General features: G+C 44.9%; 1 protein-coding gene across 6 annotated transcripts in view; it reads right to left on the bottom strand.

The window, feature by feature from the left end:
- PHIP (pleckstrin homology domain interacting protein) overlaps positions 1-27,004 on the bottom strand; it is a 603,903-nt gene that overhangs the window by 194,896 nt on the left and 382,003 nt on the right. For 4 of the 6 annotated variants that reach the window (XM_033937022.1, XM_033937020.1, XM_033937021.1 and 1 more), the window contains exons 24-25: positions 19,578-19,685; positions 2,680-2,804 (exon numbers count right to left, since the gene is read on the bottom strand). In XM_033937022.1, coding sequence (XP_033792913.1) covers positions 2,680-2,804; positions 19,578-19,685 — 233 coding nt within the window. The remainder of the gene's footprint in view (positions 1-2,679; positions 2,805-19,577; positions 19,686-27,004) is intronic. The other 2 variants (XR_004538753.1, XM_033937024.1) reach the window with 1 other exon arrangement.

The following is a 27,004-nucleotide window of genomic DNA, read 5'->3' as shown; positions in this document are numbered from 1 at the left end:
TAGAGCAGTGATTCCCAACCCTGTCCTGGAGGAACACCAGGCCAATCGGGTTTTCAGGCTAGCCCTAATGAATATGCATGAGAGAGATTTGCATATGATGGAAGTGATAGGCATGCAAATTTGCTTCATGCATATTCATTAGGGCTAGCCTGAAAACCCAATTGGCCTGGTGTTCCTCCAGGACAGGGTTGGGAACCACTGCTCTAGAGCAGTGGTTCCCAAACCCTGTCCTGGGGGACCCCCAGCCAGTCGGGTTTTCAAAATATCCCTAATGAATATGCATGAGAGAGATTTGCATACCTGTCGCTTCCATTATATGCAAATCTCTCTCATGTATATTCATTAGGGATATCTTGAAAACCTGACTGGCTGGGGGTTCCCCAGGACAGGGTTTGGGAACCACTGCTCTAGAGATTCTGGGTCTGCTGTTAGGCAGAGACTTGGACCAACAATCCACCACACAAGACATAAAAATGTCCAGACCTTTTCTGAATAATAACTGCCCCTTAAAAATGAACCTGCTTTAGAAGTGGAATCAGGCAAATGGAATAAATGTCTAACCACCCTCATTTCAAATGCACCCTCCTATCAAACCTTCAAGAAATCAATTAAAACCTATCTCTTTGATAAATTTCTCTGACTCCCTTCCTGCCTTGTTGTATCTCTGAAATGTTGAAATGCCTCCAGATTTACTTGACTACTCTTAACTTGCTAATGTAACTCAAAAGCCTTTTTCTGTAACATTGCTGTCTGTGTACAGTCTCTTCCTCTGTAAACCGCTCTGAACTGCTGTGGTACTGCGGTATACAAAATAAAGTTATTATTAATCTCTAGCTCACTGTCTGATCCAAAGCATTCTGCGCTCAGAGATTGAATAAGCCAATGCTTTGCTAATGACACGAAAATGTCATAGAGCATCCATCACGCAATCCACTCCAGACAAAAGGAACTGATGTATGGGCTCCTCGCTCTCTAGCGTATGTAATCTAGATTATTTGTTGCCACCATTTTCCAATCTCATATAGGAGGCCATCATTTAGATTTGGTTTCGCTTGCTACTAAATCTGAAATTGCAACAAAAATTAAGTTGAATAATGGAAGATGGATATCTACTCCTTGGTCAGATCATTTTATCTATTATTTTAATTTAAATTGGGCTAAAAATTCTATTTGTAAGCCCAAACTGGAAAAAGCAAGAATTTTTAATTAGAAAAAAAATTGAAGCAACTGAATTTTGGAAGAAAGTGGACTTGACTGTGATGGAAAATGTTAATGAATTTTCATCAGAATGGAAAACTGTATCAAATTCCGTATTAGATAAAATTGCCCCTAAACATATCATAAAAAAGTCAAGTAGATGATGAAAATAACAGAAACTTAGATTACTTGAAAGAAAATGGTTAAAATCAAAATTAATCTCAGATTCAAGGTACTGAAGGGAATAAACTTAGTAGATAAGGACAGGTTGTTCACTCTCTCCAAGGTAGGGAGAATGAGAGGGCACTCTTTAAAGTTGAAAGGGGATAGATTACGTACAAACGTAAGGAAGTATTTCTTCACCCAGAGAATGGTGGAAAACTGGAACGTTCTCCCGGAGTCTGACATAGGGGAAAACACCCTCCAGGGATTCAAGACAAAGTTAGACAAGTTCCTACTGAACAAGGACGTACACTGGTAGGGCTAGTCTCAGTTAGGGTGCTGGTCTTTGACCAAAGGGCCACCGCGTGAGAGGACTGCTGGGCATGATGGACCACTGGTCTGACCCAGCAGTGGCATTTTTTATGTTCTTATAAGAAAATATGGTGAAAGGAGGTAAGAAATTATAAATAAAAAATTAAAGAGAAACAATGGAAGATGAAGTGGTTCATATACACTAGGAAGCAGGCTGGAAATTACCATTAGAACTGCTGAAACTGGCAGATAAGTACTAATACAAATGATTTTGGATGATATGTAAAGTCTAAAAGAAATATATTTTAACAAGTGTTTCTCATATGCAGTATTATAAGACCTGATCAGAAGAATGAATACTAATAAAGCTGATTAAGAACAAAAATTTGCCTGAGAAGAAAAAATAAAAATGTATTAAGAAGACAGATACATTTTTTAAAATGAAAATTAAGATATTTATTATTTTTTTAAAAAATTATTAAAAAAAAGAAGATGCAATAAATAAAGACAATGTAAATAAAAATTTAACTTGGGTGGCTGGTGGACAAAATCGCCTATGATTACAATTAAGAGCAACCAGAATATTGGTGTGTTACACCCTTTGGTAGAGTCACTCTAAGTCTGAGGCTACTTTTCCACCTAGATATAAAGGATAGTTAGATGGTAATATAGACCACTGGGCTTAAGTAACATAATAAAAGTCTTGATAGTTTTCCAATGGAATAGTAAATATATTATACAGTTTAGAGTGTTTAATCCATTGAGAATAATTTTGAATAGTGTCACTCCTGTGTAGAACCATGAAATAAGCACTTACTTTAATACATTTGAATTACACTTTTAGACAGCAGAATGTGAAAAATGTACAAGAGCATGAAGATTTTTGCTAGGAATTATATATAATCAGATTGATCATAACTGAAAATATCTGAAGTGTTTCCATTAACCTGTTTAAATAATTCAGATTGATGAATTCTTCATATACAACATATATACTAATGCATTTACTTCATTGTAAAGGATCCTCCAGTTAGTTTACCAGTGTCTGGGTCAAGGAAAGAGAGTTTAAGACAGCAGAGGGTAGGCAATCCCACTTCATACTTAATACCAACTATTTTCATCAACTCTTGCTCCTACAAAAAGATAAAACATATGATCAATTACTTAATTCCATAGAGAAATGATTCACAAACAGAACTACAATGGAATTATTTATACTCAGTAAGAATATGGGACACAAATTTTTGAAACTGGTCTTAATGGAAAGTTACAGAAATACATTGCATTTCTCATTCGCTATTTTAAAATGATGGGAAGGTATAAAGGCAAACACATAAAGTGCCATTCTTTGTCAATTGAAAGGTCTAGCATCCTGCTTCCACAGTGACCAGCCACAAGTACCTGGTTGAATCCCAAACAGTATTTATTTTTATTTTATTTTTAAACCACTGATTGAAACCAAAGCAGATTACGATTAAGTTTTTACCTTTAATAATCTTCTTGTAAATCCACACTCTACTCCTGAACAAGTGGGTTATGGATCCCATGTCACAAGACTGCTTGTAGGAAGCCTCATTTATATATTTTTCTGACTCTCCCCTCTTACCTAGAGTCTGCACTTTGACTTCCAGTAAGTCCAAAAGCAGACAGACACACTTATAGAGGATACAGGACAACAAAGGGAGGGAACGGGGAAACTCCCCGAGAAACAAGTCAAATTTGCTTGTAACATTAAACTGTATAACAATCAAACAATTGAAACAGGTTTGCAAACATCATAAACCTGAGAAACAAAAGCATGTTATGAGAAGATGCAGCCTGTACTAATAAAGAGGAATGCCACAGCTAGGGACCCCCAAGGCAAAGTGAACAGCATGCTCAGATGGTACTCTTAGAAAGGCTGGTCAATAAATCATGAGTCCAGCTTACCAGTACTTACAGAGGCAGACAATCGGCGAATCAGCAAATCCCAGGGCAGGTTCAAGGAATAGAGTGTGGATTTACAAGAAAGAAGATTAGCAAGGTAAAAACCAATCTTTCATTCTTGTACAATCCCACTCTATTCCTGGACAAGTAGGATGTAACAAAGTAGTCCCATAGAATCAGGGTGGGACCGATGAGTCTGCTGCCAGAATGAAAGAACCGAAAACAGCATCCTGTTTGGCCGCATCAATCCTGTAAAACTTCGTAAAAGTGTGTAATGAGGACCAAGTAGCTGTTTGTAAATCTACTCAAGAGAAACTGCCGACTACTCTGCCCACGAGAAGGAAATGCCTCTAGTAGAATGAGCCTTCACCGAATGAGGAGGCTTCTTTCTAGAAGCAATATAGACACAAGGAATAGCCTTACGAATCCATCTAGAAATGATTGCTTTTGAAGTCGGCCTGCTTTTACAGGTTTGACTCACTAGCATGAACAGATGGTTGTACACTCTAAACTCATTTGTGATCTCTAAGTACTGCATAGCTGGATAGCTCAGCACTCGATCATGCTTGAGCTATCCCGAGGGAGTAAAGGTAGGTAGCTGGACCTCCTGATTGTTGTGGAAACCAGAGACCACCTTCGGGTGAAAAGAGGGAGCAGTGCACAGAATCACGCTGGTGTCTGTAATCCAAAGATAAGGATCCCTGCAGGACAAGGCCTGAAGTTTGGAAACTCTGTGGGCCAAAGTAATGGCTACCAAGAAAACTACGGTTGAGATCCATTAAGGACACATGGTCCAGAAGCTCATAGGGCAGACGAGCAAGCAACTGGAAAACTATATTGAGATTCCAAGTCAGACACAGTTGACGCAGCGGAGGATAAAGACCCATCGCATCCTTGAGAAATCTGACAACATATGGATGAGTGGCCAGAGTGCCTCTCAGAGGTCTAGGCCCAAAGCAAGAAAGACCAACAATCTGAATCTTCAGAGAGCCAACTACCAGTCCCTTTTCCAGGCCATCTTGAAGGAAGGCGAGAATCGGCGGTACTGACATCGAGGTTGGCGCCTTGTGCTTCTGGACACACCAAGATTGATAACATCTTCAAACCTTTGCATAGGTTGCTAAAGTGGTCTTATTTTGCTGCGCAAGAGAGTAGTTATCACACCTGACGTGTAGCCTCTGTAGACTAGGGCCGCATGCTCAAGAGCCAAGCTGTAAGAACAAAGCAGTCCGGATCCTGGAGCACAATTGGGCCCAGTGTAAGGCAACGAGGATGACAGGAAAGCATGAGTCCCTGATCCCGCTGAAGAACAATGTCGGCATACCACAGCTGCCTCAGCCTGTCAGGCGGCAAGAGAATCATCTAATCCCGGTGAGCCTTGATCTGCTGGAGCAGTTGGCCTATCTTGGGCCACGAAGGGAAGACAAAGAAAATCCTCCAGTGACCAAGGCAGAATCAATGCATCTAAGCCTTCACTTTCTAGCTCGCACTGGTGGCTGAAAAAACGATCCGCTTTCTTGTTGGCTGCCAATGCCTTCAGGTCAAACATTTGACAACCCCACTTCTCCACTATGCAGCTGAAGGCTTTCTGTGATAGGGACTACTCTCTGGGATACAGAGTCTGACAACTGAGGAAATCTGCATGCACATTGTTGACTTCGGCCACGTGTGCTTGGAAAGCACCAAGAGACGATTTTCCGCACAGCGAAAGAGTAGCTGGGCCTCCTGGAGCAGAGGCAAGCTCCTGGTGACTGACATAAGCAACCACCATGGTCTGGTTCTGGAGCAGGGCCAGCCGAATTGCCCAAAGTTCCAGGCAATTGATCAACTACTTTCTCTCGGACTGGGACCATCGTCCCTGGACTAGATGGTCTGCACAAAGTGGGGTCATAAAGACTGGCATCTGTCATTGAGATCCTCCAGGTGGAGATCCGGAGGGGAAGATCCCATGACAGAGAGATAGGTTTCAGTTAGGTCAGACTGCTCCAACTCCACAATCCAGAGGAGCCACACATACAGCAAATCCCTCTGCAGACTCCAATGGGAAGCACGCGCATTCTGAAGCGGGCGCAGGTGAGCCCTCACTCAGGGAACCACATCTATAGTTGCAACCATGGATCCCAGGACCTGCAGGTACAGCCAGGCTGTTGGAGCCAGATTCGCAAGGAAGATGTGTTACCAGCCAATGAAGCTTCTCCTTCGTGATTCAGGCAGAACACCCTGTTCAACACTGTGGCAAAGCAGTCAAGACCCCTAGGTATTCCGTGCCAGAATGAGCTGGCTCTTCTGAAAGTTGACCATCCAGCCGAGGCTTTGAAGCAACAACCTGGTGCACCGTCTGATGCCCCTCGGCCTCCAACTGGGCCTTGATGAGCCAGATACGGATAGACTTGAATTCTGAGCTTCTGTAATGGGCTGCCACCACCATCATCACCTCGGCACACAGTCGCCAACCTGAAGGGCAAGGCAGCAAACTGGAAGTGCTGTTGTAAGACATGGAACTTCAGATATGTCCTGTGCTCCAGAAAAATGGGAATATGAAGATAGGCCTCCTTCAAATTCAGGGAAGCCATAAATTCCCCCCAGAGCAACTGAGGCAATCAAAGACCGCATCATTTCCATCCTGAACCAGAGAACCTTGAGGGCCAGTATGTGTCTCCATTACTCGGAGTCTCTCTTTGACATGATGACGTATAACTAGTATCTGCCAGACTCCAAGTCAGACTCTTGGGACAGGCTCTATGGCCGCAATGTCCAGCAATGGCCATTTTTTCTAGTCTTCCTGCTGGAGAGTCCAGAAAATCTCTGAAAGGAGCCGATAAAACTTAAGTTTGTAGCCATCCGGCAGAATGTCCAGGACCCAGCAATTGGAAATGATAGCCTTCCATTCCTCCAGGAAGGCTGACAGCCATCCTCCAATTTGCAGAGGACTGGCTGGAGGCCTGACATCATAATTGTTTCTTCTGGGCAGGTGCTGCTTGGGCTCCTGAATACTGTGAACTCCAACCGCTGTTTGGATACCTGAAAGGATCTCTGACCAGAGGAACTTCCTTAGTACTGACGGGAACGTATGGAGGAATGAAAACTAGGGCGTCCCTATCCTCGAGACAACTGGGGTATGCAGTCAAGCAAGAATTTGGGTTTACAGTCCTGCACACTAGCCATAAGGTCGTCCAGACCCTTACTGAACAGTAATTGCCCCGATTGTGATCATTGTATTTTGCAGGATATAAGGGGGGGCCCCGTAACCAATATGTATTAGACACCCCTTACTTGAGACCTGAAGACGCTAATATTATATTAAAAGATGTAGCTGAATAATTGATATGCTTCAGAGACTTGTGACACAGCATAATATGGATATCCTTGATAAACATGTTGCTCACTTCCTTCTATTGCTGACGGGGTGAAGCCAATAGCATGTGATGAGTTAAGTCATTACGTGTTGCTAAGGAAAAGTACTAATGATGTATGATTAACCAGAAAACATGTGACTTGAATAGAACCAATAGAATATTGCTGGTATGCAATTTGTAATTGGCTTGTAATTGGAAGATGTACCAACTACGTATGTTTAATAATGAATTAATTGATGATGTCATTATCTCAATAAAATGGCTAGACACTTATAATTTGGGGAGACTTCTGATTAGCATCTTACCAACTTAGTAAGAGATCAAAATGCTCCAAGGCCTTGAATATATAACTACACTTTTGTGTTAGATTTCTTTTCCTTGATCTCCTCTAAGATAGAAAAAAGAGCTGAGGGTATGTAAACTGTCCACATAGTTATTTAGACCAAAAAGTTCCTTAAAGGGCAGTTTACTGAAAGCCAGCTTTGGACGATGAATCACCAGACCACTGCCTGATCCACAGCATCCGACTCGCGGAGACAGAGTAAGCCGATGGCCTGCTACCACTTTTAACAGATCAAACAAGGTATCAGCCACATAATCCAAAAAGGAAACCAAAAAGGAAAGGTCTTGAAGCACTATAGTGTCAGGATCATGGTGAAGTTTGGAGTGGCAAACTGACAACAAAAAATAAAGCTGTGGCAGCTGCCGAATCAAAGAGCTGTTTCAAGACAAAATCAATCCTATGGTCCTGTGCATCTTGCAACACAACCCCTCCCTCACTACGGAGCAAGGTATGCTTGGTGACCAGCCCCACCAAGGAGTCTACCTATGGGGACAGAAAGCACTGGTTAAATGCCTCAGCCATCAGATAGAGCTTGGACATGGCCCAAGTCACTCTCAGGGAACCTTTCGGCTCCTCCCAGTAATCCTTGAGCATTTTTGGCAATGACCGGATGATGAGGAAAAAATTAGGACTGTGGCTTCTTGCTACTCATAAGGGAGCATTCTGTTGCTGCAGACTGCCCAACCTCCAACTTCAACTGCTGAAGGGATTCAGAAATTAAGCCAATCAAGGCGGAGGGCTTGAAGAGTATCCACTGTGGGGTCCTCTCCCAAATCTGGAACATCCCCCAGATCTGGATCCTGAAGATCTGTGATTGGACCTACATCTCTCACAGTGGAGGTGCTTGCCTGAGTGAGCAAAAGCATGATTAATTCATTGGGATCATCCGGGTCATCCATCAGAGGATCATCCCTCACCCACCTGGGAACTCTGAATTGATTAGCCGTGTCCTGGGAGGGAGAGAATCCCCCCACCAATGAAAAGGCTGCTGTAGGAGACAGATTTGGTATCTTTTCCTTGGCTAAATAGGCCTGAAAGAGCATGTTGTTAAATTCTGAGGGGAAACCCTCATCCAGAGGAACAGCCACCACCTCAAAGCGCTTCTTAGTGCTCTTGGAGGATTTAAACGCTTTTAACAAGCAATTAAAGCTGCGCTTCAGAGGATGCAAGAACAGGGCCAACTTTCGGCTTTTTTGACTGGCCACAGATGGACTGTAAGGACCCCCTAAAGGGGCCGATGGAGTCAAGGCCAATGTCATTTTGCACCCTCATGTGGCACATGGAATAGGGCTGCTCAGTGGTCAGCCATCTGCTGCAAACAGAGCATGTATCTGAAGTATCCAGCCCTGAGGAGTCTATCTGAAGTTTTTATTGCAAAATTGACGCATGTACAGGAAGAAAACAACTTTAAATTCAAATTGGGAAAATCCAAGATAGAGTGATTTTACTATGAAAACAGCCCAATAAAACTTCAAAGACCCTCAAAACGCGGCAATTTTAGGATTTTATAGGGAAACAGGACTCTAGGGAAGTCTATCTGGCCAAGTCAAAAACCATCAAAACAGCAGTTAGGGAGGCCAAATTCCGCATGGAGGAGTCTCTAGCGAAGAACATCCAGAAAGGAAATAAATCCTTCTTCAGGTATATCAGTGACAGAAATAAGAACTCAGGCGGGATAGTACGTCTTAGGAAACCAGACGGAGACTATGTAGAAGCGGACTCGGAAAAAGCCTAACTGTTAAATGAATACTTCTGCTCAGTCTTCATCCGCGAGGCGCCAGGACTCAGCCCTCAGCTACAGACAAGGGTTGACGCAGATGACCCGTTTAGTAATTTCGAGTTTACACCCAGCGGTGTCTACTGCGAGCTGTCAAAGCTTAAGGTTAACAAGGTAATGGGGCATGACAACCTACACCCCAGGGTGCTCAGGGAGTTGTGTGATGTCTTGGCGGAACCGCTATCAGCGCTCTTCAATCTCTCCCTTAGTATGGGTAACGTCCCTTTGGACTGGAAGAGGGCTAACGTCATTCCACTCCACAAGAAAGGCTCCAAGATGGAGACAGCAAACTACAGACCGGTGAGTCTCACATCAATAGTGTGCAAACTAATGGAAACTCTAATCAAACGCCAATTGATACGATCCTGAACGAGGAGCATCTACAGGATCTCCGTCAACATGGATTTACTAAGGGGAGATCCTGCCAATCCAACCTGATCAGTTTCTTTGACTGGGTGATGAGGAAGCTGGATGTTGGGGAATCCCTGGACATCGTATACCTGGACTTCAGTAAAGCATTCGATAGCATACCACACCGTAGGTTGCTGAGCAAGATGAGTTCTATAGGATTGGGGGACACATTGACGAAATGGGTTGGGAACTGGCTTGGAGGTAGGCTTCAGAGGGTAGTGGTGAACGGCACCCCCTCCGAAATGACGGAGGTAATCAGTGGAGTGCCGCAGGGCTGGGTCCTGGGCCCGATCCTATTCAACATCTTTATAAGAGACTTGGCAGAAGGGCTGCGAGGTAAAATAACATTATTCGACGATGACGCCAAACTAAGCAATGTAGTGGGCAAAAGCACAACAGACATAAATTCAATGTCCGACAACATGATGCACGACCTACTCTTACTGGAATGCTGGTCTAGGTCCTGGCAACTCAGCTTCAATGCCAAAAAATGCAAAGTCATGCATCTGGGCAGCCAAAATCCATGCACGACTTACACCCTTAATGGCAAGATCCTAACAAGAACTGAAGCAGAACGAGACTTAGGGGTGATCGTCAGTGAGAACATGAAGACTGCCAATCAAGTGGAGCAAGCTTCATCCAAGGCAAGGCAAATCATAGGTTGCATACGCAGGAGGTTCGTCAGCCGTAAGCCTGAAGTCATTATGCCATTGTATAGATCCATGGTGAGGCCCCACCTGGAATACTGTGTGCAATTCTGGAGGCCGCATTACCGTAAGGATGTGCTGAGACTGGAGTCGGTCCAGAGAATGGCCACCCGGATGGTCTCAGGACTCAAGGATCTCCCGTATGAGGAACGGCTGGATAAGTTGCAGCTGTACTCACTTGAGGAACGCAGAGAGAGGGGTGACATGATCGAGACATTCAAGTATCTCACGGGCCGCATCGAGGTGGAAGAAGATATCTTCATTTTCAAGGGTCCCGTGGCAACAAGGGGGCATCCGTGGAAAATCAGGGGCGGGAAACTGCACAGGGACACCAGGAAATTCTTTTTCACTGAAAGGGTGGTTGATCGCTGAATAGTCTTCCACTTCAGGTTATTGAGGCCAGCAGCGTGCCTGATTTTAAGACCAAATGGGATAGACACGTGGGAGAGGTAGGGGAGGGTCATTGGGGTGGGCAGACTAGATGGGCCGTGGCCCTTATCTGCCGTCTATTTCTATGTTTCTATGACGGAGGACCTAGGGTTAACACCCAAACTACCTAAAATCTCGATTTATAGACCCCCCCCAATTCACTGTCACAGGTTGTCAGCCTCTTACTCACTGTGCAAAGCCATGTGCTGGGAGCTGCAGAAAAGAAGCTGAGACAGCTTACAGTGAGGTTATTTGCCTCAACAAGCCTTAGAACTTAGATTGCTGGTCTTCTGACTGCCCTTCTGGCCTTACACCTCTGCTAGACACCTCCACCACACTTGACATGCCGCACACACAACCAGGTGGAGAAACACAGTCAGCCCCGATCCAGTACACGTCTCCACGAAGCAATGCAGCCTGCACAGATGAACCTGGGGTGTGCAAAGCTCCAAAGGAATGGTCCCTCAGCCCTAATCTGATAGTACAGGCTATCCAGGTGGGAGCACTGCCAAGAAGCCAAACCCCTGGAAGCACTCTTTACCTATAAAGTCTGTAATCTCCTGCAACCAGAGCTGTCCTCATGGGGAACCTCTGCAGCACAAAGACACATGTAAAGACTAAATAAAAAGAAAAATAAACACAAGCAGAAATGACTGGCTCCTACTGTCTCGCTTGTAGGAAAGTAACCAGAAGTCAGAGTGCAATCCTGAGGTAAAAGGGGAGGGCCAGAAAAATATGTAAATGAGGTTTAACACAAGCATGGGATGTATAACCCACTTGTCCAAGAATAGAATGGGATTGCACAAGAACAATAAAAACATACATACAAATTAAAATAAACATACACATAATCATCCAATCTAGAAAAACCTAAAGTTGGAAACTTGAAAAACGGAGTGAATTGAAGATTTTCCCATGAATCTGATTCTACTAGATCAGAAAAAGCACAGTTACATATCATAAAGCACAGTTACTTACTGTAACAGGTGCTATCCAGGGACAGCAGGCAGATATTCTCACATATGGGTGACATCAACCACGGAGCCCTGATGCGGACAGCTTTACATGCAGACTTGCTTGAAGAACTTTTAGAAAGTTTGTGACTGCCACACTGCGCATGCACGAGTGCCTTCCCGCCCGACATAGGGTGCACGTCTCCTCAGTTCCGATAGCTAGCTGATAAGCCATCCAGGGAGGTAGGTGGATTGTGAGAATATATGCCTGCTGTCTCTGGATAACACCTATTATGGTAAGTAACTGTGCTTTATCCCAGGACATGCAAGCAGCATATTCTCACATATAGGTGACCTCCAAGCTAACCAGAATGGGATGGTGGGAGTGTTGGCAATTCAGGAGAATAAATTTTGTAATACTGCCTGGCCAAAGTGGCCATCCCATCTAGAAAAACAATCCAGACAATAATGAGAGGTGAAGGTATGAACCGAGGCCCAAGTGGTAGCTTTGCAGATTTCCTCAATAGGAGTGGATCTAAGGAAAGCTACAGATGCTGCCTTGGCTCTAACTTTATGGGCTGTGACTCGACTCTCTAGATGCAGTCCAGCCTGGGCATAGCAGAAAGAGATGCTAGCAGCCAATCAGTTGGAGATGGTTCTCTTGGAAACTGGATGACCCAACTTGTTTGGATCGAAGAAGACATAAAGTAGAGGAGAAGATCTCTATGGCTTAGTCCTTTGTAAGTAGAAAGTCAAAGCATGTTTGCAGTCCAGAGTATGAAGAGATCTTTCTCCTGGGTGAGAATGAGGCTTTGCAAAAAAACACTGGAAGCACAATGGATTGATTGAGATGAAACTCTGAAACAACTTTTAGTAAGAATTTTGGATGAGTACAGAGGTCTACCTTGCCGTGTTGGAATACTGTGAAAGGTGAGTCCGCTACTAAAGCTTGTAGCTCACTGACTCTGCGAGCAGACGTGAGAGCAATGAGAAAAACCACTTTCCAAGTGAGATATTTCAGATGAGCCCTAGACATTGGTTCAAATGGAGGCTTCATCAATTTAGCAAGAACCACATTGAGATTCCAAACCACTGGAGCCGGTTTGAGAGGTGGTTTGACATTGAAAAGTCCTTTTATAATTCTGGAAACCACAGGATGAGCAGATAAAGGTTTCCCTTCCAACTGCTGATGGAAAGCAACAATTGCACTGAGATGGGCTCTAATTTGAGGCCTGATTGTGATAAATGAAACAGGTAATCCAGAACTGAAGACAAGGAGGTAGACTGAGGCTCCTTGTGATGAAGAGCACACCAAGCAGAAAACCTAGTCCATTTCTGGTTGTAACATTGCAGGCTTCCTGGAAGCCTCTAAAATGTCCTGAACAGATTGAGAGAACTGTAGATTGGTAGTTACGTTGAAAGGTACCAAGCTGTCAGGTGCAGAGACTGCAGGTTGGGATCAAGGAGAGAACCCAGACTCTGTTTAAGCAGAGATTGAAAAACTGGTAGAAGTAGTGGCTCCCTGCTGCTGAGTTGAAGTAGAAAGGAGAAGCAAGGTTGTCTGGGCCACCGAGGAGCTATCAGAATCATGGTGGCATGTTCTTGATTGAGATTGACGAGTGTCTTGAGAATTAGAGGGAATGGAGGAAATGCATACAGGAATCGTTTCGTCCATTCCAGGAGAAAAGCATCTGCCTCCAGGCGGTGAGGAAAGTAGATCCTGGAGCAAAACTGAGGCAGCTTGTTGTTGGAAGACGCAAAGAGATCGATTTGAAGGGTTCCCCATTGAGAAAAAATGTGATGTAGAGGCGATGAATTGAGTGTCCATTCATGAGGTTGTAGAAGACGACTCAATTTGTCCGCCAGAAAGTTTTTCTCTCCTTTCAGAAAGATGTTGTGAAAAATCACCCAATTCCAATTCGCACAGAGGAAGAGATCTTGTTCCTCCCTGCTTTTTGACATAGTACATGGCTACTTGATTGTCTGTACGAATGAGGACATGATCATTCAGAAGATGCTGAAAAGCTTTGAGAGCATTGAAAATCATTCTGAGTTCCAACAGATTTATGTGATACCGACGATCTGTGATGGACCGATGCCCTTGAGTACGGAGACCATAGAGATGAGCCCCCCAAGCATAGGTCGAGGAATATGTCATGAGGACTTTCTGATAGGGGGCATTTGAAACAGTAAATCTCTGGAGAAATTAGAAGAAAGCATCCACAAGTGGAGAGATTGTTGGAATACTGGAGTCAGTGTAATGTGCTGAGAGGCAGAGTGCACTGAGGAAATCTGAGGTGAAGTCTGTCAAAAGCAGTCACGTGAACTGTAGAAGCCATGTGACCTAGCAGAACCATCATGTGTCTCACTGAGAGTGAAATGAGGGGCAACACTTTATGCAAAGTTGAATGAGAGTATCCTGACATTGTTGAGAAAGGAATGCTCTGAATTGCACAGTGTCCAGTACCGCTCCAATGAACTGTAGAGTTCGAGAAGGTTGTAGCCGGGATATTGGAAAGTTTACTTCGAACCCCAAACTTTGGAGGAACCAAAAAATCCGTTGGGTCGCTACAATAACCCCACCCGAGGTGTGGAATCTTTGATGAGCCAGTCGTCCAGGTACAGGAAAACCTGAAGACCATGGCTGCACACAGCTGCTGCTACTACCACAAGGTACTTGGTGAAAACTCTGGGGGATGATGTCAGGCCAAAGGGTAGCACTCTATTAAAAATGATGATTTCCCACCCAAAATCTGAAACTTGAGAAAGGCTTGTTGAATGGGGATGTGAATGTAAGCCTCTTTGAGATCCAGAGAGCATAACCAATCATTCTGATCCAGAAAGGGATATAAGGATGCCAGAGACAGCATCTGAAATTTTTCTTTGACAGTAAATTTTTTGAGAGCTCTGAGGTCCAAAATAGGTCGCAGATCTCCCGTCTTCTTCGGAACAAGGAATTAATGGGAGTAAAACCCCTTGCTCTGAAAAAGCCCTGGACTTCAACTGTAAAGCAATATAAGCAGTCAAGTATGTGCTGAAAAGTTGCAGTTGAAGAATATATGGAGGAATCTAACTGACAGACTCAACACCTATGTTAAAATCTCCATGGTAGACCTTAAGAAGCAGAAATAGTGAGATGTCTGCTATGTAAGGTAGGCTGTAAAAAGAGATAGAGGAATCTAACTTTACAGGCTCTACACCAGTGGTCTCAAACTCAAACCCTTAGTAGGGCCACATTTTGGATTTGTAGGTATTTGGAGGGCCACAGAAAAAATAGTTAATGTCTTATTAAAGAAATGACAACTTGCATGAGGTAAAACTCTTTATAGTTTATAAATCTTTCCTTTAACAGTTAAAGGAAAAATTTATAAACTATAAAGAGTTTTACCTTATTCAAAATTGTCATTAACTATTTTTTCTTTGGCCCTCCAAGTACCCTATTTTTTCTGTAGCCCTCACATTTAAAGTTTAATATCTTTCCTTTCTCAAAACTGACACATTTCAATCACTATATTGAAAATAAAACCATTTTCCCTACTTTTGTTGGCTGGTGACTTTATTTTTCTGTGCTTTTAACTGTTTCCAGGGCCTTCTTGTCGTTTGACTGATTTTCTCTCCATCTTCACTTTCTGCCTTGCATCCATCTTTGGCATTAACTTAATATTCAATTTTCTGCTTTCTTTTCAAAATCTATGTTTCCATGTCTTATCTTCCCTTCTATCTCTCTCTTCTTCCGTCCCTATTTCCATGGTCTGACATCTCTTTCTTTCCTTTCTCTCCCTCCCTCCTTCCTTCCTTCCCTCCCCCTGGTCTGGCATCTGTCTTCTTCCATCCCCCAACTTTTTATTTCTTTCACCCTGTCCCCTTCTTTCTTTCTTTCTCTCTCTCTCCCTCCATGCCCCCTTTCTTTCTATATGTCTGTCTTTCTCTCTCTCCATGCCCCCCTTCTTTCTTTTTTTCTTTCTCCATGCCCGCCCTTTCTTTCTGTCTTTCTCTCTCCATGCCCCTTTCTGTCTGTGTCCCATCTCCCTACCCCCCCTTCTTTCTTTATTTCTCCCTGCCCTCCCCCAAGCCACCACCACTGGAGAACAGGCCACCACCACCACAATCAGGGAACAGGCCAGCGCCGAGGTCTTAGCTCTCACTGCTTATCTTCCCCAGTGCGGGACCGACCCAATTCTCGCCACCCGACGTCAATTATAACGTTGGAGAGGAAGTTCCAGGCCAGCCAGGCAGCAATTGGCTGGCCCGGAACTTCCTCCCCGATGTTAGAATTGACGTTGGGTGGCGAGAATTGGTTGTCTCCGAGCTGGGGAAGATAAGCAGGGAGAGCTAAGACCTCGGCGCTGGCCTGTTCCCCGATTGCGGTGGCTTGAGGGAGGGCAGTGAGATGGGAAGGGAAGCAGATTGTGGACCCCTGCTTTAGGCGAGCCGCAGTCGCGGTCTGTACGCGATTGTCATCTCCACAATCGGAAAACTTGTGACGTGGAGAGGAGAAATTGTGGGCTGCAAAACAGTCCATGGGGGGCCGCATGTTTGAGACCGCTGCTCTACACCCATGTTAGATTCCCTATCACAGTTGAAATAGAATGTCCGTTTGGAAAGAAAAGTCTCTTGCTGGAAAAAATGGCAGGTACAATGTTCAGATACTTCAATGCAGGAGAATCATCAAGTTCAGTAGTGGAAGGTGAAGGATCCGGATTGGAGTCATCCTGTAGCTCCGAGTCCAGGCGAACAGAAGGAGGAACGATTCTTTATTTACGCCAATCCAGTGTTGGAGTCTCAGACTTTCTCTGAGACCATCAAACCCATGCCAAAGTGCCTGGAATATAGTGAAGACTTGGAAGCAGGAAAATCCTCCTTTGGAGCAGTGCTGCGATGCAGAAGTGACAGGACAGATTGACATCGAGAGTCCTTAGAGCATCATCAGTAGAGTATCAATGGCACTGGAGGATCTGGCAATGGTAGACTCAAACTGTGCCGGTACCTGAGAGGGTAGTGTTGGGAAAAGTAGCTGAATCTGGGCTCCGAAGTCCTCTTGAATTCAGTGTCGAATGAAAAGGAATACCAGTGCTTCAAGGAAGTAGTCTGAATGAGCGATGCTTCGATGCAAGACCGGATGGACTCAATGACTGGTGTCAAGAATCCTATCAATGCATCATCGATGGTACCAGAAGGTCTTGCATCCGGATCGGTACCAGAGGAGTCGACATTGGGGTGATGAGATAAAACTTGCCCCCATATTCCTGGCCAAACAGAGCATCAAGCTTCTGTTGGAAATTAGCACCAGCACCTTTGGCTTGATCGCCGTTTCCTGTGGTGCTGCAACATTTTCCGGAGAGGATGACTTAGAAATTGCATCACCCCTTGATGTTGGAACAGTCACTTAAGGGGTTTTCGCTTGGCCAGCATGAATGGACTTAATGCCTAAGTGATCTGCGACCTCATCTGGAAGCTGTTGGACTTAAGCTGGCTTACCAGATGAAGGCATGATTTGCGACACCGAAATTGAGGATGGTACATCGGTCGATACCAGTCATTGGTGTCTTCTATGTGAAAGGTGTTGATGATGCACTTCCCTCCATGTTGACACCGAACACTTTCCCTGTTGATGGATTGTTTGTGGTGCGCTTCTGAAGAGTGGAATTCCACACACCGTTGTGCACCCGGTGCGGAATCAGGCACCAGGTAAATATTACTTATAAAAACTGTCAACAGGCTTGACATGGATGGGAAAATCACCTCAGCTAAATTTAAGTCAATGTTTGAGGTAATACTCAACCAGAGCCCTTTGAAATAATCTTGCCACATCTGGGTGAGAGGCCATGGAAGCACTCTCTCCCAAGCTTGGAAGCATGAAAGGCCTGCTATCTGTACTTTCAGCGATCTGACTGATAGGCCCTTCTCAAGTTCCTCTTCCAGAAATTCCAGGATTACTGAGATCGGGGCTTGTAAGGGCTCTGCATCGATCTTAGCACACCACTGTCAGAAAATCTTCCAGACTTTGGCATGAGCTGCCACCATCGAAGGCTTCTTGGTTCTAAGCAGAGTAGAAATGACCAACTCCAAGTATCCCTTCCTTACTAGGACTGAGGTCTTTCTCTCACTGTAGGCAAACTAGGTCTGCATACAACAGTCTGCAGAGCCAATTGGGCACCACAAGGACAACCAGTTCTAGATGATTTGTGATCCTGTGAATGACTTGACCTAGCAGGGACCATAGAGAAAATGTTTATGTTTATTCGGATTTGATATACTGCTGAATCTTACTCAAGAGTTCTCAACAGTTTACATAAACACTAAATATCTGAAAATAAAAAAGGAATGCCAGTTAAAATAGGAAAGCAAACAGAGAGAGAGAAAAAAAAAAAAAAAAAACACCACAATTTCAAATGTACAAGAGTCCTTTCTCCAGCCGTGGTTGAACCAATGCATTCAACTCTGCGCTTCTGGGCACATATCTTCAGCTGTAAAAGCGATCCACCTTTGTTTTTGCTGCTGAGGCCATGAGATCCATCAGTGAGTGCCTCTTCTACTGGACAATAGCACGGAACACTTCTGGGAAAAGCAAACACTCCCTTGGATCGAGCATCTGTTGACAGGTGTTGATAGCAGGCCTGAACATTCTCCAATCCTGCAATGTGTGCGGCTGAGAGAGCCTACAGATGAGTTTCTGCCCACCAAAAGGAGCAGACACTCTAGATGTAATGGAGTGCTCCAGGTGCCTCCTTGTTGGTTGACATAGGCCACCGCTGTCATATTGTCTGAGAATATCCTGACTGCCTTGCCTTTCAGGGTTTCTCCAGGACCTGCAACACCAGATTAATGACATTGACTTCCAGGCGATTTATATACCACTTTTCCTGAGTCGGCGTCCAACGATGCTGAACTGGGTGTCTGTTGCAATGAACCCTCCCCCCCAAAAAAAAATTCCTTAAGGCTGGCATCAGTTGTCAATATCTCCCAGGAGGGTATACAGTGGCATGCTTTTCAGAGGTAAGCTGCCTGCAGCCATCACCTCAAACTGTTCCTCGAATCTGGTGTCCATGGATGCAGTTCCAAGTCTGTCTGAGGAGATCCAGTGGGATAGGAGAGAGTCTTGAAGGGGTCTCAAGGGATCACCTCTATGGCTACCGCCATAGACCCAGATCCGGAAGATAATGCCATCTGAGCCGGACTTAGAAGTAAGTCTGATATGTTTCTGGAGTTTCTGAAAGAAAAGCCTGGCTACAGCCATATCGAACAGAACTCCCAGGTGCTCCAAGCACTGGGTCGGCTCTAAGTGACTCTTCTTGCATCCATCCCAAGTCCTGCAGGAGTTGCACCACTCTCAAAACTGCCAGTTCATTTTCTTCCTTGGGCTTGCCCTTGATCAGTCAATCATCCAAATATGGACATACATGGATCTCTGCCTTACATAGGTAAACTGCTACCACTACCATCACTTTAGTAAAAGGAATCAATACTTCTCAAGCAGCTTATTGATATGGCCCCAAAATGTACCAAACTATATTGAAGGAATGTGTTAAAATAATGTATGTATGAAATAAGAGGAAGCCTCAGAATAATGTTATCGCTCATATTAAACCTACCATGCATAATTGTTTGTGTTGCATTAGACTTGTCCTATATTTCTGGTTTTTGTAGTATTCTATCCCTTAAAACTACAAATGGAAAATAAACTAATAGTCATTTAGCCTCTTGAAAGCAGTGGTGATATTATAGAGACACAAATAGGGCAATTGCCCTGAGCTCCCAAGCCTCAAGGGTACCCTACGCCTGCCTCAAGCTGAAGGAAGCATAGTCTCCCCTTCCCCGTTTCTGCCCTGGACCCCCATACGTCTAACACCAGCCCTGCTTGTAGATGGTATTACATATTATCACATGCTCATCCAAACCATTTCACACAGACTAGTAATGCAACAATGCTACTGGGGAAGCATGCCAATTACATTTGAGATTGTGGTTTGCATGAAACAAATTGTAGAAAAGGAAACAGCATACCCTTAATTCCATTTTATGCCATGGCTGCTTTTTGAGATTAATGCTATATATTCTGTTCTTTTTTGCCATTTCAACATATGCCTCATGTCCTTGCTGAAAATAGTAAACCTACAAAGACAAATTAAAAAAAGAATTAGTAAACACCCTGTTAAAAAACACAGATCTACAAAATTCTAAGTAGATTGGAACAGGTAAATACAAATCAGTTGTTTACTCTTCTAAAAAGTATTAACACCAAGTTACTAAGTAGCATATTTCAAACAAATTGGAGAAAACATTTTTGCACTCAATACATGTGTAAGATATGGAATTTGTTGTCAGAAGTGTAGTAAAGAAGCTATATTTAAAACAGGTTTGAACAGATTCCTGGAGGAAAAGTCCTGTAAAAGAGATTAGATTATTAACTTGCTAATATCTTTTCTAGTACATAGGTGTGTCATTCTGGACAATATGATACTTTCCCCATGCTCATGAGCCGTGCAAAAGAAATCCATTCCAGATAGATATATTAAAAACTGACAAATCTCCGGACCCAGACGGAATCCACCCTAGGGTATTGAAAGAACTAAAGAAGGAAATAGCAGAACTACTACAGCAGGTTTGTAATCTATCACTGAAAACAGGCGTGATCCCGGAGGATTGGAAGATAGCTAATGTTACACCCACCTTTAAAAAAGGATCGAGAGGTGACCCGGGGAACTACAGATAGATAAGTTTGACTTCGGTTCCGGGGAAGATGGCGGAAGAGCTGATAAAAGGCAGCATCGACGAGCATCTAGAAAGGAATAAACTGATGAAAACAAGCCAACATGGTTTCTGCAAGGGAAGATCGTGCCTAACGAACTTATTGCACTTCTTCGAAGGAATTAACATATGGATGGACAAAAGGGACCCCATAAACATCGCATACTTAGATTTCCAAAAAGCCTTTGACAAAGTACCCCATGAACGCCTACTACGGAAACTGAAGAACCATGAGATGGAAGGAGACATACATAGACGGATCAAAAATAGGTTGGCTGGTAGAAAGCAAAGGGTAGGAGTGAAGGGCCACTACTCGGACTGGAGGAGGGTCACGACTGATGTTCTGCAGGGGTCGGTACTCGGACCGCTGCTGTTCAATGTATTTATAAATGATCTAGAAACAGGGACGAAGTGCGAAGTAATAAAATTCGCAGACAACACCAAACTATTTAGTGGAGTTGGGACTAAAAAGGACTGTGAAGATTTACAAAGGGACCTGAACAAACTAGAAGAGTGGGTGACAAGATGGCAGATGAAGTTTAATGTAGAGAAATGTAAAGTCTTGCATATAGGAAACAGAAACCGGAAGTACAGCTATACAATGGAGGGCTGGTAATGGGTGAAAGTTCCAAAGAAAAGGACTTGGGGGTAATAGTGGACAACACAATGAAGCCGTCGGCACAGTGTGCAGTGGCATCTAAGGCGGCGAATAGAATGCTAGGTATTATCAAGAAAGGTATTACAACCAGAACAAAAGAAGTTATCCTGCCGTTGTATCGGGCGATGGTGCGCCCGGAACTGGAGTACTGCGTCCAATATTGGTCGCCGTACCTTAAGAAGGATATGGCGATACTTGAGAGGGTTCAGAAAAGAGCAACATGATTGATAAAAGGTATGGAAAACCTTTCATATGCTGAAAGATTAGAGAAACTGGGGCTCTTTTCCTTGGAGAAGCAGAGACTTAGAGGGGACATGATAGAGACTTACAAGATCATGAAGGGCATGGAGAAAGTGGAGAGGGACAGATTCTTCAAACTTTTGAAAACTACAAGAACGAGAGGGCATTCGGAAAAATTAAAAGGGGACAGATTCAGAACCAATGCTAGGAAGTTCTTCTTCATCCAAAGGGTGGTGGACACCTGGAATGCGCTTCCAGAGGGTGTGATAGAACAGAGTACGGTTTTGAGGTTCAAGAAAGGATTAGATAATTTCCTGAAGGAAAAGGGGATAGAAGGGTATAGATAGAGGATTACTATACAGGTCCTGGACCTGATGGGCCGTCGCGTGAGCAGACTGCTGGGCGTGATGGACCTCTGGTCTGACCCAGCAGAGGCACTGCTTATGTTCTTATGTTTCCAACAACTCCTCCTCCAGAGGGTTCTGCTGTCCCCTTCGGTTTGTACCTAAGCAGGCAAAACCCCTGTATAGGAACACATAACAAGAAGGGGTATGGGGAGACTCCCCAAACTACATATCTGTTCCACTCTGAAATTATAATAAACATGTTAAACATTTTAATTGAATAATCAAAACATTGAAATAACCATATGAATCAGAAACATTTATGGAGCTCAAACATTTCCACAATGTGTTATAGCAAAAGATTATTCTTCATACCCTTAAGGTCTGACTGACATCAAAATCTCAATTTTGTCTCGAACTTCCTGATTGAGACAGTAAGCAGGCAGAATAAATATTGATAGGGCAAGTTCCAGAATGGCACACCCTTGTATCTACCAGAAAACGTTATTAGCAAGGTAAGAACCTAATCTCTTTTTCTGCTGCAATAGGTGTGAAATTCTGGATAGTAGGGATGTACAAAAGTAGTCCTAGAAATCTAGGGCAGGATCTCTGTGCCTGCTCATAAACACTGAGGACCCAAAGACAATGTGCTCCCGTGATGTCATGTCCATTCCTTCACGGCCTACCCAGGTTGCACAGTTGTCTACACAACTGCTTTTTTCAGTTGATCCATAAGGTACCTTAGAATGTTTTCTTGGGACCCCTGAGGAAGGAGTGTTTCTTTGAAACACGGTCTGTGTCGGGACCCGATTCACCAACCTTCTTGGACCATATTTAGGTTACAAACTGTTTTATGTTCATTTTTATGTTTTCTGATTAAAGACTTGGCATCTTGTACACCATTTTTGCAGTTGTTTCCTTTTTATTGCTGCTGTTCAAAGTAACATAAAAACTAGGAACAATCAAACAGAATAACAAACATGCCAGCAGAGCTCAAATAGTAACTCAAAGTATATTAGTAAGAGATTATTCTTCATGGCCCAAAGGGCTAGCTGGCCTCTAATAATAGAACTTGAGAACAACATCCTTAATGAGACAGGAGGCAGGCGCAGGAATGAAGTAACTGGGCAAGGGTCCAAAATGATACACCTATCTACTTGGAAAAGATATTAGCAAACTAAGAACCTAAAGCACGGTTACTTATCGTTAACAGATATTATCTAGGGACAGCAGGCAGCTATTCTCACATATGGGTGATGTCATCCACGGAACCCAGATGTGGACAGCCTTGCAAGCAGACTTGCTTGTAGAAAACTCAGAAGTTTCAAGTCTGCCGCACCGCACATGCGCGAGTGCCTTCCTGCCCAGCACAGGGCGCATCTCCTCAGTTCAGATAGCTAGCAGAGAAGCCAACCAGGGGAGGTGGGTGGATTGTGAGAATAGCTGCCTGCTGTCCCTGGATAACAACTGTTACGGTAAGTAACTGTGCTTTATCCCAGGACAAGCAGGCAGCCTATTCTCACATGTGGGTGACCTCCAAGCTAACCAGAATGGGATGGAGGGAGTGTTGGGCAAATTAGGAGAATAAATTTTGTAATACTCTCTGGCCAAAATGGCATTCCCTTCTGGAGAAAACATCCAGACAATAATGAGAGGTGAGAGGATCAGGTGGCAGCTTTGCAAATTATCTCAATAGGAGTGGATCTGAGGAAAGCTATTGCAGCCACCATGGCTCTGACTTTGTGGGCTGTGACTCAACTCTTTAGATGCAGTCCAGCCTGGGCATAGCAGAAAGAGATACGAGCAGCCATCCAGTTGGAGTTGGTATGCTTAGAAATTGGATGTCCCAACTTGTTTGGATCGAAGGAGACAAAAAGTTGAGGAGCAGTTCTGTGTGGTTTGGTGCGTTCCAAGTAGAAGGCCAAAGTATGTTTACAGTCCAGAGTATGAAGAACTGATTCTCCAGGATGAGAATGAGGTCTTGGAAAAAACACTGGAAGTACAATAGATTGGTTGAGATGAAATTCTGAAACCACTTTAGGTAAGAATTTAGGATGAGTATGAAGGAACACCTTGTCATGATGGAACACAGTGAAAGGTGGATCAGCAACTAAAGCTTGCAGCTCACTGACTCTTCCAGCAGATGTGAGGGTAATGAGAAACACTACTTTCCAAGTAAGATATTTCAGATGAGCCGTAGACATTGGTTCAAATGGAGGCTTCATTAACTGAGCAAGAACAACATTGAGATCCCAAACCACTGGAGGCAGTTTGAGGAGGTTTGACATTGAAAAGTCCTTTCATAAATTTGGAAACCACCGGATGAAAAGATAGGGGTTTCCAATCGATAGGCTGATGAAAAGCAGCAATTGCACTGAGATGGACTTGTATCGATGTAGACTTGAGGCCAGAGGTAGATATGTGCAAAAGATAATCCAGAAAAGAAGATAAGGAGGAATGCTGAGGCTCCTTATCATGAGAAATGTACCACGTAGAAAATCTAGTTCATTTTTGGTAGTAGCATTGTCTAGTGGTAGGCTTTCTGGAAGTCTCTAAAATGTCTCTACAGGTTGAAAAAACTGAAGAGGAGTTATGTTAAGAGGTACCAAGATGCCAGGTGCAGACTGCAGGTTGGAATGAATTAGAGACCCTTAATAGAGAATGACACGGTGAAAAAATTGGTCCCCGTCACCGCCCCGTCCCCGTCTCACCATCCCCGTCACCGCCCCGTCCCCGTCTCACCATCCCCGTCTCACCATCCTCTTCACCGCCCCGTCACCGCCACTGCCACCCCATTCACCGCCCCGTCACCGCCACTGCAATCCCATTCACTTTTCTTTATTTACGTATAAAGGAAACATTCTTTAAAACTTTAAAACTTAGTTAAATATTAGTTAATAACTATACAAAAACAAAACACGCAGAGAAAAAATTAATTAATATAAATTCTCAAAACTGACACATTTTGATCACTAAATTTAAAATAGTTATTTTTCATACAGTTTTTCAATCACTAATCTTCCACCACCCCTGGGGCTAGCAATGCAAAAACAAACACGACATGTACTTTAAATGCTGCCGTGATTAGCATAGTGACCGCGGCTACGGCTGCAAGTCTCCCCTCCCCCCAGCGATCACGGCAGGAGGGCACCCAACCCCTCCTGTAGACCCCCCCAACGGCCCTCCCGACAATCGCAGCAGAAGGGTACCCAACCCCTCCTGCCGGTCCTCCCAATGGCCTCCCCTAAGATCGCCGGCAGGAGGGTACCCAACCCCTCCTGCTGGACCCCCCCCCCACGAACCCTCCCACCCCGGAACCCCCTTAGTCTTACTTTCCAAGTTGGACCGGACGGCTCCTCACACGTATGGCCAGCAGGCTTGCCTCCGTCCAAATGAGGCGGGCCCGCCCCTACCCTGCCCAACACACAGGATCCTAGGGCCTGATTGGTCTAGGCACCTAAAGCCACTCCCGCTATAGGAGGGGCCTTAGGTGCTTGGGCCAATCAGGCCCTAGGATCCTGTGGGTTAGGCAGGGGAGGGGAGGGGCGGGCCCGCCTCATTTGGACGGAGGCAGGCCTGCTGGCCAGACGAGCGAGGAGCTGTCCGGTCCAACTTGGAAAGTAAGACTAAGGGGGTTCCGGGGTGGGAGGGTTCGTTGGGGGGGGGGGTCCAGCAGGAGGGGTTGGGTACCCTCCTGCCGGCGATCTTAGGGGAGGCCATTGGGAGGCAGGGGAGGGGAGGGGCGGGCCCGCCTCATTTGGACGGAGGCAGGCCTGCTGGCCAGACGAGCGAGGAGCTGTCCGGTCCAACTTGGAAAGTAAGACTAAGGGGGTTCCGGGGTGGGAGGGTTCGTTGGGGGGGGGGTTCAGCAGGAGGGGTTGGGTACCCTCCTGCCGGCGATCTTAGGGGAGGCCATTGGGAGGCAGGGGAGGGGAGGGGCGGGCCCGCCTCATTTGGACGGAGGCAGGCCTGCTGGCCGGACGAGCGAGGAGCGGTGAAACACAGGTAAATAGCGGTTCCTAGAAGGGGGTACATTGGCCCGCGGGGACAAACCTGTTCACCGTTTCCGCGGTCGGTGAATGGCCTTGTCCCCGTCACCGCAGCGACTGCTAGTTTTCTTCCCCGTTTTCGGCGGTGACCCGCGGCTTAAATGCGGTGGCCGCGGGTAAACCGTCACCGTGTCATTCTCTAACCCTTAACTCTGTGTAAGCACAGACGGAAAAACTGGTAGAAGGTATGGCTCCCTGCTGCTGAGTTGAAGTAGAAGGGAGTACCAAGGTTATCTCGGCCACCGAGGAGCTATTAGAATCATGGTGGCATAATCGTTCTTCAACTTGACAAGTCTTGAGAATGAGAGGGAATGGAGGGAATGCATACAGGAAGAGATTCGTCCATTCCAGGAGAAATGCATCTGCCTCGAGGTGATAATGAGAATATATATATATCCTGGAGCAGAACTGAAGCAGTTTGTGGTTGTGGAGGGATGCAAAGAGATTTATATGAGGAGTTCCCCAGAGTGAAAAAAATGTGATGAAGAGGCGAGGAATTGAGTGTCCATTCGTGAGATTGCATGAAGACGACTCAATCTGTCCGCCAAACTGTTTTTCGCTCCTTGGATGGAGACAGCATTCAGTTCCAAACCTTCAGAGCTTCTTGACAAATGGAGAGAGATTCCGTCCCTCCCTGTTTCTTGACATAGTACATGGCGACTTGGTTGTCCGTCTGAATGAGGACTACCTGGTTGTGAAGAAGATGTTGAAAAACTTTGAGAGCATTGAAGATCGCTCTGAGTTCCAACAGATTGATATGATACTGATGATCCGTGCTCGACCAGTGTCCTTGAGTACGGACAGCATCCACCAGTTGAGAGACTGTCTCAAGGAAGGAGTAACTGTAATGTGTCGAGAGTGGTTTGCAAGCCTGCGTCCACAGAGATGCCAGGGTCCACTGAGGAATTCTGAGGTGAAGTCTGGCAAAACGAGTCACGTGCACTGTGGAGGCCATGTGACCTAGGAGGACCATCATGTGTCTCGCTGAGATTGAAGAGCGGGAAGACCCTGCTACCACCACCAGACACTTGGTAAACACTCTGGGAGATGAAGCAAAGCCAAAGGGTAGCACTCTGTATTGGTAATGCAGATTCCCCACCCAAAATCTGAGGTACTGATGGGAGGTCGGATGAATGGGGATGTGAGTATAAGCCTCCTTGATATCTAGAGCAGTGGTTCCCAACCCTGTCCTGGAGGACCACCAGGCCAGTCGGGTTTACAGGATAGCCCTAATGAATATGCATGAGAGAGATCAGCATATAATGAAGGTGCCAGGCATGCAAATCTGCTCCATGCATATTCATTAGGGCTATCCTGAAAACCCAACTGGCCCGGTGGTCCTCCAGGACAGGGTTGGGAATCACTGATCTAGAGAACATAACCAATCGCTCT

Source organism: Geotrypetes seraphini, chromosome 3, assembly GCF_902459505.1.
Source record: "Geotrypetes seraphini chromosome 3, aGeoSer1.1, whole genome shotgun sequence".
Taxonomy (NCBI): Eukaryota; Metazoa; Chordata; class Amphibia; order Gymnophiona; family Dermophiidae; genus Geotrypetes; species Geotrypetes seraphini.
The sequence above is the reverse complement of the archived record's forward strand: the minus strand, read 5'-3'. Positions and strand labels throughout refer to the sequence as shown.